The 16,516-nt window shown below is 36.0% G+C and overlaps 1 protein-coding gene across 2 annotated transcripts in view; it reads left to right on the plus strand.

Annotated features, from left to right (window-relative positions):
- LOC142342923 (triple functional domain protein-like) overlaps positions 1-16,516 on the plus strand; it is a 286,672-nt gene that overhangs the window by 22,451 nt on the left and 247,705 nt on the right. For both annotated transcript variants that reach the window (XM_075394600.1, XM_075394601.1), the window contains exons 14-17: positions 3,100-3,247; positions 10,430-10,571; positions 10,996-11,165; positions 14,515-14,813. In XM_075394600.1, the coding sequence (XP_075250715.1) occupies positions 3,100-3,247; positions 10,430-10,571; positions 10,996-11,165; positions 14,515-14,813 (759 nt within the window). The remainder of the gene's footprint in view (positions 1-3,099; positions 3,248-10,429; positions 10,572-10,995; positions 11,166-14,514; positions 14,814-16,516) is intronic.

Genomic DNA, 16,516 nt, shown 5'->3' on the forward strand with positions numbered 1-16,516 from the left:
GCAATTAATTTCATTTTTTAAATTCTTCGGTCCTTTTTGAGTTAATCGATCTTAAAGGGCCAATGAATTTTTTCAGGTCATGCAGATATAATACTGGACCGATTTCAAAAACAAGTTGACCTTGGACATATTTTTTAATAGGTATATTTAAAGGGATGAAATTTGGCCTTAGGGGTAAAAGCTTCAAGAGTTTTAGTAATGGGTATTTTTTGTTTAGTTTGTTTGATTTTTTCAGTTTTTTGAGCTGATTTTGTTTGTTTTGTGCTTATATTGTTCAATTGATCTGCTGATCAGGTGGAGTACTTCTAAGTTCATTCTATCTTCATTCAATGTTTTGAATTGTATTTCAGGACTTGTCCTGCTATGTTTTTTTACTTCGTCTAACAGATTTTTGTTTCGTCTTACCGTGACTTCTTGGAATTGACTTTTTCAATGACTTACCTCACTCAAAAATATGACTTCTGAGCTCACTTATGAAACTTTAAATTTTATGAACATTTACTTATAAAAGGTCAATAGTGTGCATCTAAGTAGTGCCAAACATATGCCCTATTTCTTGAATATTAGAATCTTGAGTTTTTGATTTCGAATGTTAATTTTGGGATCTTTTCCGTTTGTGCCCCCCCCCCAAATATTGCACGTGCATCTGGGGGGTGCAAATAATATGCGCCCACTAAGCTGAGGGGGCACAAACGGAAAAGATCCTAATTTTGAAAAGCCCTATTAGGGCTTTCTCCTTATAGAGCTTACGTGTCTCATAAAAATGACAACCCGAAGCTAACCCCAAAAAGTCTAGTGGTCTACTAAAGGACTGGTGGTCTATTTTATTTCTATAGTTGTTTCAATTCATGTAACGCCACAAGCGTCTATCGTGGCTATTTTCCGGCAATCTGCCGGCTATGTTTTATTTTTTTAATATTTCGTCGTCGACATTTTTGTTTCTACCATATGATGTCGCAATTTCTTATAGCTTTACTAGTCTCCAAGTGTGCTGTTCACCGAAACGTTTTTGTGGAGTTGTGGAGACAATTTCATGTTGTGAAAATCGGTCAACCCCCCCCCCCCCCCCCACCTCAGTCCACACCCAACACTCCCCCGTTCACCACCCCTTCCCAACACAGACAAACTCCCCCGTCCACTCTCTTACACCTGGCGATTTGAACAGGATTTTTCAACTTCAATACCGCTGACAAAAGATCAAACAATGGGCTATTATCATGGCAATAAAGGTATATGCTCCTCAAGATGGTTGTGTATTCCTTTGTTAGGTTGGCAACTTGCCAAAGTACTACTAGAACTACTTCTACAGCCTCCGCCTGTGAATGAATACGGCAATGGACATTCATGGGCCTATGATCTGAACTACAGTTTAGATAGCTGACCTCATCTTCTCAGTAGGGTGTTATAGCGCTCCAGTTTTTTCACTTCGTCGAACAAAAAGTTGTTTTGCTTTAAATCTTTTTTGCCGCCTTCTCGACATTTTGCGTGTTATCCTTTTGAGTTCTCTAGGCTAGTTTCAGTTTTCTGTTCAAAGTTTTGTAAACAGCGGATGCTCAACAAAGCATTCTAAATTTAAGGGGTCAAGAAAACGAGATCAAGAATAAGTAATCGGGATAAAACCGTGAAGGCCTATTTTAGATTCCCGCTACTTGAACTTTGTTATTATAAATCTTAGTTGCCATCTCTAATGCATATTGGTTTTGATACTCTGCCTTGTATCCTCTCAAAGAGAAGCTGGAGTATGTGTAACGGTGGAATGAAATCAAATTTAAAAATGTTTTAGCATCAATATTTCTGTCAATTCTGTCAATTCTGTCAATTCTAATCGGGGTAATGGGAATCAATTGCGGCTCTTTTGGAAGTCTGCGAGATATGTTATTTATTGATAGCTGCGTCAGCAATTCCAGGCGGCTTTTATTGCGCTCCTAATTGTTTTTTTTTACTTCGTCTAACAGATTTTTGTTTCGTCTTACCCTGCGTCCCACGTTTTTGTTTTTTTCAGGGTCAATTGTGTGAACTCAATAGTGTGCATCTAAGTAGTGCCAAACATATATGCCCGAAATCTTGATTATTAGAGTCTTGAGTTTTTGATTTCGAAAACTAATTTTGAAAAGCCCTATTAGGGTTTTCCTTAAATAGCTTATGTTTCTCATAAAAATGACAGTCCGAAGCTAACCCAAAAAGTCTATGGTCTTTTAAAGGACTGGTGGTCTATTTTATTTCTATAGTTGTTTCAATTCATGTAACGCCACAAGCGTCTATCGTGGCTATTTTCCGGCAATCTGCCGGCTATGTTTTTGAAACAGCAGCATTAGGGCTTTTTCCTTGTAGAGCAAATGTGTCATAGAAATGACAGTCTGAATCTAACCCAAAAAGTCTAGTGGTCTTTTAAAAAACTGGTGGTCGATATGTGTATTATTTCTTTAGTTGTTTCAATTCATGGTAGGCCACAAGCGTCTATCGCGGCTATTTTCCGGCAATCTGCCGGCTATGTTTTATTTCTTTTAATATTTCGTCGTCAAATTTTTCGTTTCTACCATATGATGTCACAATTTCTTCAAATCTGCTTTTTGTTCATTCTTTCATGCACTTTCAACTGAATTGCGTGAGTGACGTCGTTTTTCACTCTCAGTTGAGCGGGTTTTTACGACTCGAACCGGCATCAATAAATTTTTCACCTCTTTTCTGTATCTTATTCTATCCTACTCTACGGCCTGCAAGTCTTTAGCAGGCTGTTTCTTTATTCAATCGTGCAATTTTGATTGAATTACGTGCGTGATGTCATATTTTTCACTTTTATTGGAGTGACTTTGTTCAGTCGCGTGATTGTTTTTTGTCATACGCTCAAACTTGAACAAAATTAGGTACATGGAATAGAGTATCAAAGTAACTGCAAACGAAACTCAGAGTATCAAGTTGAATATATGTTTGAGTGAGAGATTATTGGTGCTAACGTTAATGTTAATCTTGAGGATTGATTCCATGCTTTTGTGCTATTAAATTTTACAATTAAGTAGTACAATTAAGTAAAAGATGTTACAGTTAGCATGTTCTTATAGGGTCTCGCTAAGTAGTTGACGATAGTTCTGTGGTATTTAGGCACCGACAGAGGAAGTGAAGAATGATTGGCTGGTGGCTCTGAGAAGTGCCAAGAGACCAGAGCTCTACTTGGAGAAAAACTTGGATGTCGGAGGGTCAGCTGCTGCTGCGGCTGCAAGTCGACGATCTGTCAATATGGCTGCAGCAGGTAGGAATTATTTGTCGTTCTTTAACTTGAAGGGTATAAATAAGGGCTTCATTGATTTTAAAAGATGGAGTTAGTAACTTGCGGGATGGATTTCGATGAGATCTCTCAATAGTTTCTCGTCCAAATCTGTCTTTGTTTTGTTAAATGATAAGCTCGAATTAGTTAGGAATGGGAAAATTTGACATGCGGAGATCAGCGGTGATGCAGATTTTAGAAGTTAGACGAAAAAGGAAGAATGTTTCGGCTTGCGATATGGCCTTGTTCAACCTCATCATCATTCCTTTTTTCATCCCTTTCCTTTTTCTCAATCTATAAATGCTGTAGTGCTGGCTATAATTTTAATTGAAAAATTTTCGAAGTGTTGCTAAATTTGCCGGCATAGAGGTAATTTGATTCATGGGGCGTAATTTGATTTGTAGTATTTAATAGCCGCCGTCAGCCTCTCAACGGCTATTATGTAGACGCTCTCCTTTTTTTTACAATTCAATGAATTTGAATTGTATTGGGGCGCTGTCTTTTTACAGTTCAAAGAATTTGAATTGTATTGGGGCGCTGTCTTTTTTCAAAAAAACTGTTCACACATTTTTAATTGCTCTCAAACGAAGTTTGTAGCAATTATATCAGTCCTGTCGGTCTTTTTTATGCGATTTTTCGCTTGACCGATTTCTCGTCTGAAGCTTTTGACTTTTCGTCCTTAAAAGCGGGATAAACAGGTAGCACCTAGCGGGCATTAAGTGCTCTTAGAGCCTTTCAGCTCTGTTTCAGCACAAACTGTTTTGGAGACTTATACTTATGGTGTTAATAAGTTTCTGAAAATTTTTATGTGCCATGGATTAGCTTTCAATTTTTTAATATGACAAATTTTAGCGATTTTTTTTGATAAAACTTGCATTTTATGAAAGTTTTTGTCGGTTTTTAGGTATCTCAAGCCCCGGTAGTCGATGGAGCTCCTATAGGTTGTGATAATAGGTTACTGTATATTTTCTAAATATAATAGAATGGTTTTCAAGATTTCAACACCACAAATTATCTTTTTTTTTTACAAAACTTGCCATTTCCAATTTTTTTGACATTTATTGTCATTAATCCGGTTTCAGCCTAACAGAAAGTCTCCGTTAGGGTTTGATATTAAGGTACTGGAAAACACTTTTTGGCCATGGATTAGTTTTCAATTTTTATTATTGAAAATTTTAGAAGTTTTCTTATGCAATTGACTTTTTTCAAGTTTTTTAAAACTTTTGTCTTTTTTTAGGGTTCTCAAGCATCAAGAGGCACATAACTTCCTTTAGGGTTTGATTATAGGTTACTGCATAGCTTCTAGATTTAATGAAACGTTTTTCAAGATTTTAACATCAGCAGTTTTAAAAGATATTTGCTATTTCAAGTTTTGGTTGGTTAGCAATATTTTAATAACGCCAGCTTTGGCAATTTTTTGATAAAATTTAATTTTTTCTTCAATTTTTTTTTGGAAAATTATCATCATGTTCCAGTTTTATGGATCTTTGAGCCGGTCAAACTATTTAGATCTTGAAATAGGGATACTGGATAGTCTCTTAAGTTAAAGAAATGGTTTTGAAGATTTTAATATCTTGAATTTTTGCAAGATTTTGTTAAAATTTGAATTGTTTTCAAATTTTTGAATATTTTTGTCCTTTTCTGAGTTTAACGATCATTACTGGCCAATGATGTTTTTCAAGTCTTGTTGATGGGTAGCTTGACATAACTCCAAAGACAAAAAATAGTTTTAAACAATTTCACTGCGAAATATGGAACCTTTTCCTTTAAATTTTGCAATTTTTCAAAATATCAGTTTTTTTACTAACGGGGCTGGAAAACTAAAAGTTGCAGAGTCCAATCAAGCTAAATCTATATTCAATAAACCCTGGCTAGTTACTGGCGAAGCATGGCTAGCTACTGGCGAAACTAACTGCTCGCCGGTCGTTTGAGAGCAATTCGCCCGATGTCAGTCGGTTATGTTAATGATTTTGAAGTCAAATTGAAGTAGTGATTTTGGTCACGCCAAAAAAGGAAATGGAACCAAAAAGCGAGTGGGTTTTCCAGGCAAGATTTTTTTTCGCTCTACTTTTAAATTAGTCAGAAAAGGATGTTTGAACAAAATTTTGCTCTCTCGCTAGTGGTTTTTTGTTCTCATGCGGCAATTTCACTTGTATTTTTAATGTATTTTCGATTTTTTCCAGTTTTGAGTTATTTGGTTTGACACTAATAGTTGACACTTTAAGGTTGTACATGATCCTTTTTTCAAAATAAATTATTTAAATCTAAAATGGTTTCACATTGGTCACATTTTTTATTTGTTGCATAGCGTTGTTCTGACTGAAATTTTTGAATTAACTGATCAAACAGCAGAACTTTTTAATTGTTTCCCAAGGATAACTGTCAGGAGGTAGCAGTTTAACTTTTAACGAATTATGTAGCAAGTTTTTATTTTTCCTTTCCCTGGCCTCGGTTTTGTCTATAGGCACTGTTTCAGTTGTTTTGTAGATCAATTGGTATTCATTTATGAAGTGCTAACTATCTGTTTTGCAAGTTAGTTCTCCAATAATTTTTTCGAATCACAAATTGTGAAAAAATTTTTTCATTTAATTTTTCCTGGTATCAATATTGGCTTCTTTGTTTTTGTTTCAAAATGATATGTGTTAATTTGTTGGCTCAATTTGTCCTTTGAGTGGTTGGCTAGGGATTAATGAATGTTCACTTCGTGTAGATCCCGGAGTCTTCGGGCTTTGTTTTTTTTTCTTAGTAGAGTAGAATTTTGTTTCGTTTTATCTCACTGGCCGCTTTTTCGACATTTTTGAACGAGATCATTTTTACTTCTCGTCGGGAGTTCCATACTTCGTTCATTCTGCTCTAAGTGCTTTTAAACAGCAGCTGCTCAGCAAAGCAATCTAAAATGAACGAAGTCATAGGAACGAAATCAAAAATAGAATGGGGATGAACCCATCAGGTCCAATTTTAGATGCCCGCTACTTAAACTTTGTTACCATCTCTGAAGCTTTTTAGATTTGACACTGGACCCTATATCCTCTCGTTAAGGAACATGAGAATGTCTAAGTGAACAGGAGTATATGTCTTGACCTCGGCTGGAAAACTCGGCATACTCTGTATTCAACAAATTGATGTTATTATTAGCCGCCTCAGCTTCTAAGTCGACTATTATAGCGCTCCTATTTTTACTATTCCAAGAATTTAAATTGTATTGGAGCGCGTGTTTAGGTCAATCTGCTGAAAAATAGTCAAAAGCAGAGAGATTGTAGAGTGGTTTCCGTTCATGCATTTTTCTGAGAGTTTGAGAGAGAAAGAGCGAGAAAAGTAGGTGTGAAAAATTTTTCGATGATTGAGCGAGTTTTTTTTGATCACGTGCGGCAAGAAAATGGAGCGAAAAATCAAGTGATTTTCCGGCCTGAATTTCTGTACTCTAGTTTTGAAGTAGAGTGAGATAACGGTGTTCGAACGAAATTTCGCTTTCTCGCTCGTGGTTTTTCGCTTGCATGCCACATTTTGATATTGTTTTCTAATGTGTTTTCCTAATCCACTCATGGTTCAAAATACGTCAGTTTTGTTTAGTCAATGAAATTTGAATTGTGCCAAGACCTGTCCTTCTATGTTTTTCAATTGGCTTCATCTGTTTGCTTGAGAATTGTCAAGATTTTCACGTTTGACTCGTGACTTACTTCACTCACTGTTTATCTGAATAGATTTCAAATTTATTCACTCATTGTATCACAAATGTAGTGATTACGGTGAATGTCAAACGAGCAAAATCAAAAGAAACGGGATAAACCTATAAAGTCTGGTTACTAAGTCAGTGCATTGGATTATCAAAAGTTGTTAGAGCCATTGATAGCTGACATTAGTGCTTTGCTTAATTGCTTTCAGTTTAAAAGCTGAATTAAGTACAGTTTTAGAATCCAGCTGAAACTGCATACAAGGATGGAGCACTTTTGGACGCTTGGAAAAACTTTCTCTTTTCTGTTTCGAACGCTATGTTTTTTTAAGCGCGTCAATGGTGGCTGTTTTTGCACTAATTTGCGTTCTATGTTTTGAAGTGCAGTCATCAAATATTTGACATAAATAGTTTTGTGGTTGACAAGTTTTTTGAGGAGCCGTCCGAGCTCAGCGGCTATCCTCTTTAAAGGCATTTCATATAGGACAGAACTAGCGATTAAGCAACTGGGTTTCACAGTCTTTAACGAATATCAATACACTTATAATTTATTATGAGCCGCCGCCAGCCTCTCAATGGCTATTATATAGGCTCCTTTGGACAATTCAAAGAATTTGATTTGTTTTCGGGCGCTGTCTTTTTTTAGGATCTGTTCACACATTTCATGATTTTTTAAGTAGTGATTTTGGTCACGCGGAAACAGGGAGTGGAGCGAAAAAGCGAGTGGTCTTGATGCGTGATATCTTTTCGCTCTAATTTTTAATTTGAGTGAGAAAACGGCGTTTGAACAAAAAAATTGCGTTCTCGCTAGTGGTTTTTTGTTAACATGCGACTTTTACTGTTTTTATTTTTTGGATCAATTTTTTTAATTGGTTTTCCAAATCCATGCATAGTTCATTCTAGGCCTGGTTTTTTTGTTTGAACCATCTATCGCTGTTATATAGGTACAAGGAGTTGTTTGATTTTACACTAAGATTCGGCACTTAAAGGTTGTACATGATCATTATTGTGGAATAAATTACTTAAATCTAAGATTGTGTCACGTTGGTTGCCTTTTTTGTTAAATAGCGTTGTCCTGACTAAAGTTGCTCCTTAACTGATCAAACAGCAGAATTTTTTTAATTGTTTCCTAGGAATAATTGTCAGGAGGTAGCAGTTAAACTTCTTAAGGAATTTTGTAGCAATTTTTTTCCCTGGCCTCGGTTTTGTCTATAGACACTGTTTCAGTTGTTTTGTAGATCAATTGGTATTCATTTGTGAAATCATAACTATCTGTATTGCAAGTTAGTTCTCCAATAATTTTTTCGAATCAGAAATTACGAAAAAATTTTCATTTAATTTTTTCCGCTATCAAGATTGGCTTTTGTTTTTGTTTCAAAATGATTTGTTTTCATTTGTTGGCTCAATTTTTCCAGTGAGTGGTTGGCTAGAGATTAATGAGCGTTCACTTTCGAGTAGAGTAAAATTTTGTTTCGTTTTACCTCACTGGCCGCTTTTTCTACATTTTTAAACGAGATCATTTTTACTTCTCGTCCGCAGTTCCATACTTTGTTCATTCTGCTCTAAGTGCTTTTAAACAGCAGGTGCTCAGCAGAGCAATCTAAAATGAATGAAGTCATAGGAACGAAATCAAAAATAGAATGGGGATGAACCCATCAGGTCCAATTTTAGATGCCCGCTACTTAAACTTTGTTACCATCTCTGAAGCTTTTTAGATTTGACACTGGACCCTATATCCTCTCGTTAAGGAACATGAGAATGTCTAAGTGAACAGGAGTATTTGTCTTGACCTCGGCTGGAAATCTCGGCATACACTGCATTCAACAAATTTATGTTATTATTAGCCCCCTCAGCTTCTAAGGCGCTTATTATAGGGATCCTATTTTTACAATTCAAACAATTTAATTTGTGTTGGGGCGCTGTCTTTTGTACGACTCGAAGAGGAACAATAGTTACCTATTTTTTCAATTTAGTGATTTGTTTGTTACAGGATGTGTTTTAGAGCAAGTCAAATCCCGCACGTGAAAAGAAGTGTTTAGGTCATTCTGCTGAAAAAAAGTCAAAAGCAGAGAGATTGTAGAGTGGTTTCCGTTCATGCATTTTTCTGAGAGTTTGAGAGAGAAAAAGCGAGAAAAGTAGGTGTGAAAAAGTTTTCGATGATTGAGCGAGTTTTTTTTGATCACGTGCGGCAAGAAAATGGAGCGAAAAATCATGTGGTTTTCCGGCCTGAATTTTTGTGCTCTAGTGCATGTCACATTTTGATATTGTTTTCTAATGTGTTTTGATATTGTTTTCTGATGCCACATTTTGATATTGTTTTCGGATGCCAAAATGAGGCATTTCATATAGGACAGAATTTTTGAACTAGTTATTAAGCGACTGGGTTCCGCAGTCTTTGACGAATATCCATACACTTATAATTTTTTATTAGCCGCCGCCAGCCTCTCAACGGCTATCATATAGGTGTTCGTCCTTTTACAATTCAAAGAATTTGAATTGTTTTCGGGCGCTCTTTTTTTTAAGATCTGTTCACACATTTTCATGATTTCTGAAGTGGTGATTCTGGTCACGCCGAAACAGAGGGTGGAGCGAAAAAGCGAGTGGTCTTGAAGCGTGATATCTTTTCGCTCTAATTTTTAATTGGAGTGAGAAAACGGTGTTTGAACAAAAATTTGCTTTCTCGCTAGTGGTTTTTTGTTAACATGCGGCAATTTCACTTTGATTTTTACTGTTTTTTTAATTTTTTGGATCAATTTTTTTTTCTAATTGGTTTTCGCAATCCATTCATAGTTCATTCTTGGCCTAGTTTTTTGTTTGAACCAAATATCCATTTCTCGATAGTTGTTTTATGTTCACATGCGGCTTTTTTACGTTGATTTTCTGTTTTTTGATCTGATTTTTGATGAAATGTTTTACCCAATTTACTCATAGTCCGTTCTAGGTATAGATTTTTATTTAGTCAATGAAAATGCTTTGAATTGTACGTCAGGAAATGTCCTGCTATGTTTTTAAATTCGCTTTACGTTTCGATCATGTTTTTCCTTTTACACAACGGTTTTCACGCTTGACTTCTGACTTATTTCATTCACTGAATGGATTTTAATTTCTTTCGGGTATTGAATTACTTCATGTAGTGAGTACAGTCAATATCAAAAGGGCTAAATCAAAAGAACTGGATAAGCATATAAAGCGCGGTCATTATGTCATAGTGCATTAGGTTATCAAAGCTCATTAAAATGATTGCTAGCGGGTGTTAGTATTATGCTTAATCGCCTGCAGTTTAGAAGCTGAATTAAATTTTATTTTTGGAAAATTACCGAATATGCAGATTTTACCCACCAAACAAGAACACGACACTTTGAAAAATTCTCTCAATCTTTATATCTTATTTTTTCGGTTTCAATCCCGATGTGCGTCGAGCGGGTCAACGGCGGCTATTTTCCGACTATGTTTAGGAATACAGCTTCATTGCTAAGTAAAAATTGCGAATGTTTCAGGCAGTAACCTGAGCAGTGCTGCTTCGGCTGCTGGAGCTTCAAGAGTGTCTGTTGGATCTACAATCACCACCACCAGTGACATCAGCTCACCATTGGCATCACAGAACAGTTTAGACACCAATAGAAACTCTAACCTCAGCAGGTAAACTGAAATGTCCTTGAACGTCCTTAAATGAACTTAAAGGACCCGTTCGAATGAACAAATGTAAATGCGCCGTTCTAAATAATAATGAATCTTCGCAGTTAAGTTGGACATGAAAATGAATATTGATCTCGGATTGCACGAATGATACGAATAGCTTGATCATTTCTCGATAGCTTGTTCTTCTATCTGGTTGGGATACTTTATTAGTTGTAGAAATAAAGTTTGTGGAAATAATTTGTCATGTTACACTTTTTGTCAGACTGTTTTTCGTCTGACCAATTCGTCTTTTCCTGCTCAGGATGGATAAACTGGTGCATGACCAGTCTCTAAGTGTATTCGCCACTAAAAATGCTATGGCGGCTGGTGTAAAGGCTAATTTTGTTAAATTTTTTCAATGTTGTATTTGTGAGACGCGTTGTAGGGATTCGCAAGCGAGTACGGGTGACGAGAGGGAGCCTAGTATGATCTCAAATGAGTACGTGGAACTAAGTCCAGTCCTGACTAGTAGTGCCACCTCACAAGGAACCTTCAACTACTCATCACCCATTGCCTCACAGCATTCAAACTCTCATTTATACATGAACACTGCAGGTTAAGTTTAGATTCTATGGAAAATTGTTCCGACCCCACCTTTTTTTGTTCAGTCAATTTTCGGCGATTCGTATATTCATTGTAAAGTGTTGTGATTAGTATCATTGGAAAGCTTGTCAAGCACAGAATACCAAATTAATTTCAAAAATAATTTTTTAATAATAATAAATTTTAATATTTTTAATTTCCGCCCTCATCTTCTCAGCCGGCTATTATAGCGCTCCTATTTTTACAATTCAAAGAATTTGAATTGTATTGGGGCGCTGTCTTTTTTACGACTCGAAGAGGAGTATTGGAGAAGTCCTTTTTTTTTAATCATTTTTATTGGAGTGATTTTTAAAGCGGGAAATGAAACGCGTGAAAAAATTTGGAGTGGTTTTTGTGCTGAACAAAAGTGAAGAGCGGAGCGAAAAGAGAGTGGTTTTTGTTCATACCGCTGTTTTTGAGAGAGCGAGAAATTGATGTGTGAAAAAATTTTCTCTAAGCGAGCGAAATTTTTTTGTTCACATGCGGCTTTTTAAAACCGTTTTTTTGTTAATTTTTTTGGTTTAGAAGTCTGATTATAATACTATGTGATGCTTAGGGTTGTTTTAATAGTGGTTCGTAGGTTTCTGGTCATTAATAAGAATTTTATACCATTTTGCTGGTTTTTCAGCTATTTTGCTGAATTTTAGGCGAATTTTAGCTGTTTTTTGCGTTTTGTTTTGTTATAATGCTTTGTATGGGCTTTCAATAGACGCATGTTAGTTACTGAGCTTTTAGATACCAAGTGATTACATTTTCGTAGGTTTTAAACGATTTTGTTGATGAGAAAAATGACAATAAACTGAAAAATATTGAATTATTTTTCTTAATTTTTTGCTCTTTTTCGCTTTTTTTCTAAACTTAGAGAAATTTTTCAGCCTATTCGAGTTTCTTATTGTTTTAGAAGTCTTCCAGTGCTATATTCGCTCCAATTAACGTTTTTAGGTCTATGTGCTCCCGTGAAATAAAAAAAGCTTAATTTTTTCTATGATTTTTTTCAAGTTGTTTTATAATGCACTTTGTGTTCTTCAATTTTTTATAGCATTTAGGGACGCATATAGTCCCATTTAATTGTTTTTGAAGCGTTTTGATAATTTTGATTTTAGTTTTGAGTCATTTTGTTAAAGATAATTGAGTAACTTTTATGAAGAGTTCCGCGAATTTTCGTGTTTTTTTTTTTGGAATTTTTGCTGATATGTTCTGATTGTCTGCTTTTTGCTACTTTTTAGTGTTCTAGTTTTTGATAGGAGCTTTTCTAGGTTTCGTTGGAATATATTTAATGCGCTTTTCATTGACAAATATCACTAACTTTTCACTTTTCTTAATCTCTAACTTTTTTTCTATTTTTTTCGTTCTTCGTTTTTACTTTTTTAAATAGACAATGATTTGGATTGGTGGACACTTGACCAGATGTAGTATTAAAAGTTTTTTGAAATAATGATTTGAATTCAGCATAATGGAATTTGATTCATAATTTGTGGCCAATTTTTGTTTTTTTTTACAGAGATTTTTTCATTTCCTTTCATTTCCTTTCTTTTACCTTCGTTTATTCTACAACTTGTGTTGGGTTTTTGTCTCAAATAGCAGTGATTCGACGAAATAAAACTAAACCTATTGCATGTGTTTTCTTCAAAAAGTGTTTTTTAAACTTGCAACTCAATGTAAAACTTTTATCACGTGCTTTATCGTCTTTTCGGGTCAGTTATTTTTTCATTGTTCTTTTTCATTTTCTTGTTTTAAAGTGACAAGTGTTATTCAGTAGGATAAGCATTATGTTAGTTATTGTGGTCAATCAGTAGAATAAGTTTTTTGATTGTTAGGGGCGTTAGTTTTTTTCCTTCGAGTCGTTTCCGGAATTCTTCCGGCTATGTTTTTTTTTTAAGATCTGTTCACACATTTTCATGATTTTTGAAGTCAAATTGGAGTGGTGACTTTGGTCACGCCGAAACAGGAAATGGAGCGAAAAAGCGAGTGGTTTTGCGGCGTGAATTTAAAGTAGAGTGAGAAAACGGGGTTTGAACAAAAATTCGCTTTCTCGCTAGTGGTTTTTTGTTCACATGCGGCAATTTCACTCTGATTTTTACTGTATTTTCGATTTTTTGGATCGGATTTTTTTCTAAATAGTTTTCCCAATCCATTCACAGCTCATTCTGGACCTAGATTTTTGTTAGAATCAAAATTACGTATCTCACTAGTGGTTTTTTGTTCTCCCTAGCAGCATTTTGACATTGATTTTCTGTTTTTTTTTTGTTTTTTTCATCTGATTTTTTTGAGAAATGGTTTTCCCAATTCACCCATTGTCCGTTCTAGGTCTAGTTGTTTGTTCAGTCAACGAAAATTCTTTGAATTGTACGTCAGGACTTGTCCTGCTATGTTTTTTTACTTTGTCGAACTTTTTTTCGCTTTACCATTTTGCCGCTTTTTCAGCATTTTGCGGGAAATCTTTTTGACTTCTCTAGGCTAGTTTCTCTCTTCTCTCATTCTGATAAAAGTGAATTTGAACATCAGTTGCTCAGCGAAGCAATTCAAAATGAACAGAGTCAGAATAAAAAATTGAAGTCAGAAATAGAAACGGGATACACCCATAAAGCCCAATTTTAGATGCCCGCTATTTGAACGTCGTTCCTATAAGTCTTAGTTACCATCTCTTATGCTTATTGGTATAGTAGCCCCTGTAGCCTCTCTCTAAGAAACAGAAGTATGTTCAACTACGAAATGCCATCAAAATAAATCGGACTTAAAAAATGTTTTTGTACAAAAACCTTTTTTTTTCAATATCCTATTCTTTCAATCCCAATCATGCTTATTGGAATCAACGGCGGCTATTTTCCGGCAATCTGCCGGGTATGTTTTTTAATTTAGCGTTTTCCAAGGAGTTATCGAATTTGAAAATTTTTTGAACATTAGCCTCATTTCGGTTGTTTTGTTTATAGCTGCGAAGCTGTAAGCTGAGCGAAGCTCTATTGCGGTGCTCTTGTCATGTGTGACTAACCTCACTTTTGCGGTTTAAAGTTGAAGTCAGATTCGAGGGAATTTAAGGTCAAAGAAACTCATACCTTTAATAAAGGTCGATAATAAAAGGCTTCTGCGGAATGAATTTTACCAGGCTATATTAATGCGTTGCTGAAAGTTTGTTAAAGTATTAAAGTATTTTCATAATCGGCATCGACAACTTCGTCAACTCATTGCTATGTCTCTTTCTATCTGTATGCTTCATCACGCAAGTAAGTCTTTTTGCAGCCATTCTGGCAGTCTGCCGGCTATGTGTGATAAGATATATGTGACCTTAAATTGATATTTTGGCTAACGGTTAGACTTTTATTAGGAACCTCGCAGCACAACCACTCTTCCTCAATGGATAGCAATTACAGCAACTATGCAATACCAAATGCCACGCAGACACCTGCTCACTATCACCAACTCTCCTCCCAATCAAGCACAGCTAGTGCACAGCCCCCGCCACCAACCATGAAGAGACAGCTCTCAGCAGGAAGCAATGTTCCAAGTCACCAAACTGGAGTGCTGGAACAACTTGACAAAAGGGTTTCGGTGTCCAGTCTGTCGAGTTCAACCGGAGGAATTCCGAGTGACAGGGAAGAGCCAAGTCAAGACAGCATTACAATGGTGAGTGCCAAATTAATTGATTATACGTAGCTTGCGTCACTCGCTAATTGCTTCACGTCCAATACTGTTCGTAGAGGACTCTGGATGCAATGAAGTTCAAATCAGGACTTTGTTACTGACCAAAATATATGGGTTCCTTCCAAGAAATTAAAGATTTTATTGAATATGTAATTGTTCTCAGCCGAAGTGTTCAATTATAATGATCTACTAGGTCTTTCCTGTGCGGTCTTTAGCTAGGTCATTGTCGTTTTCGAATTTTTTTCCTTTTTGGCCAGGGTTTTGAGTATACTTAATCTGAGTGACTTTTTTCCACGAATTACTCAGGCCGTCCTTGATAGCTCTAATTTGGTGTCTTAAACTGTTGAATACCCTTGTGTGAGCTAATTGAGATATTTTTTGCAAGCTCTTGAATCACGAGTGATTGGAAAGAATTTTCATCAATTGTTCTCGAAGGAATAAGCGTCGCCGATTAGTTGCGTCAAGTTAGGCTTTTAAATGAAATTGTGTTCTATAAGGTGTGACATTTTGTAAAATGTCAACCGTTGTGAAAGGTTCCAGGCTTTAATCCGGGGTCGAATTTTAGAGCTACACTAGTCTGATGTGTGCCGTGCAACAAAATTTATTGGGACGCTTTCAAGGAGTTAAAGGGCAAGTTTTCAATGACATTAAATTGCTCTCAAATAACATTTGTAGCAATTATATGAGTCATGCTGGTCCTTTTAATGCAATTTTTTGCTTGACCGATTTTTCGTCTGAAGCTATAAATTTTTTGTCCTCAAAAACGCGATACAGGTAAAGCGCGGAGTTAAGTGGATAAGCAGCTTTTTTAGTGCTCTCCGAATTATTACTCTAAATTTGCGATTCCCCGAAACACTCCCCCATCCATCACCACTCCCTCCCCTCCACACGCACACACTTCCTCCTTCTCCCACCAGTTAACAACTCTCCCCCAACACCTCATCCCTCCCCCGTAACCCAGCCGCAGTACGATTGCCCCAACCACTCTATAATTTTTGTCAAGAAAACGAGACGCGATAAATAGTTATGGTGCAGTGATTTGGGTTTATGTATGTCTTTTCTATGATTTTTGATTGATAGCTTTTTGGCATGATCGAATTAATGTTCTGTGTGACTTTTTTTTCGTTTGAGTTCTTGATTTTTGCATTATCTGTGATATAAATTTCTTATTGAGAATTTAAGCAGCTAACTTGGTACGTGGAGCGTTACTATTAGTCAAATCGAAAGCATCAATAGGTTTTATTAATAGCCGCGTCAGCAATTCCAGGCGGCTATTATTGCGCTCCTAATTTTTTAAAATCGTCTAACAGATTTTTGTTTTGTCTTACCTTGAAATCTTGGAATTGACTTTTTCAATGACTTCAGTGACTTCAACTGCTTTGCAGTTAAAATTTGTGTCCGTGACGTCATTTCTGCTTTTAGGTCAATTGCGTGACTTACCTCACTAAAAAATGACTTCTGAACTCACTTATGGAACATTTACTAATTAAAGGCCAATAGTGTGCATCTAAGTACTGCCAAGTGTGCATCTAAGTACTGCCAAACTTCTATGCCTTAATTCTGGAGTATTAGTATGGTCAATCTGCATCTTATTTCTTTGCTTGTTTCTATTCATGGTAGACCACAAGCGTCTATCGCGGCTATTTTCCGGCAATCTGCCGGCTATGTTTTTTAAATAAATGGCG

The sequence above is a fragment of the Convolutriloba macropyga genome, chromosome 7 (genome assembly GCF_964194025.1).
Source record: "Convolutriloba macropyga chromosome 7, txConMacr16.3, whole genome shotgun sequence".
NCBI classification, from domain to species: domain Eukaryota; kingdom Metazoa; phylum Xenacoelomorpha; order Acoela; family Convolutidae; genus Convolutriloba; species Convolutriloba macropyga.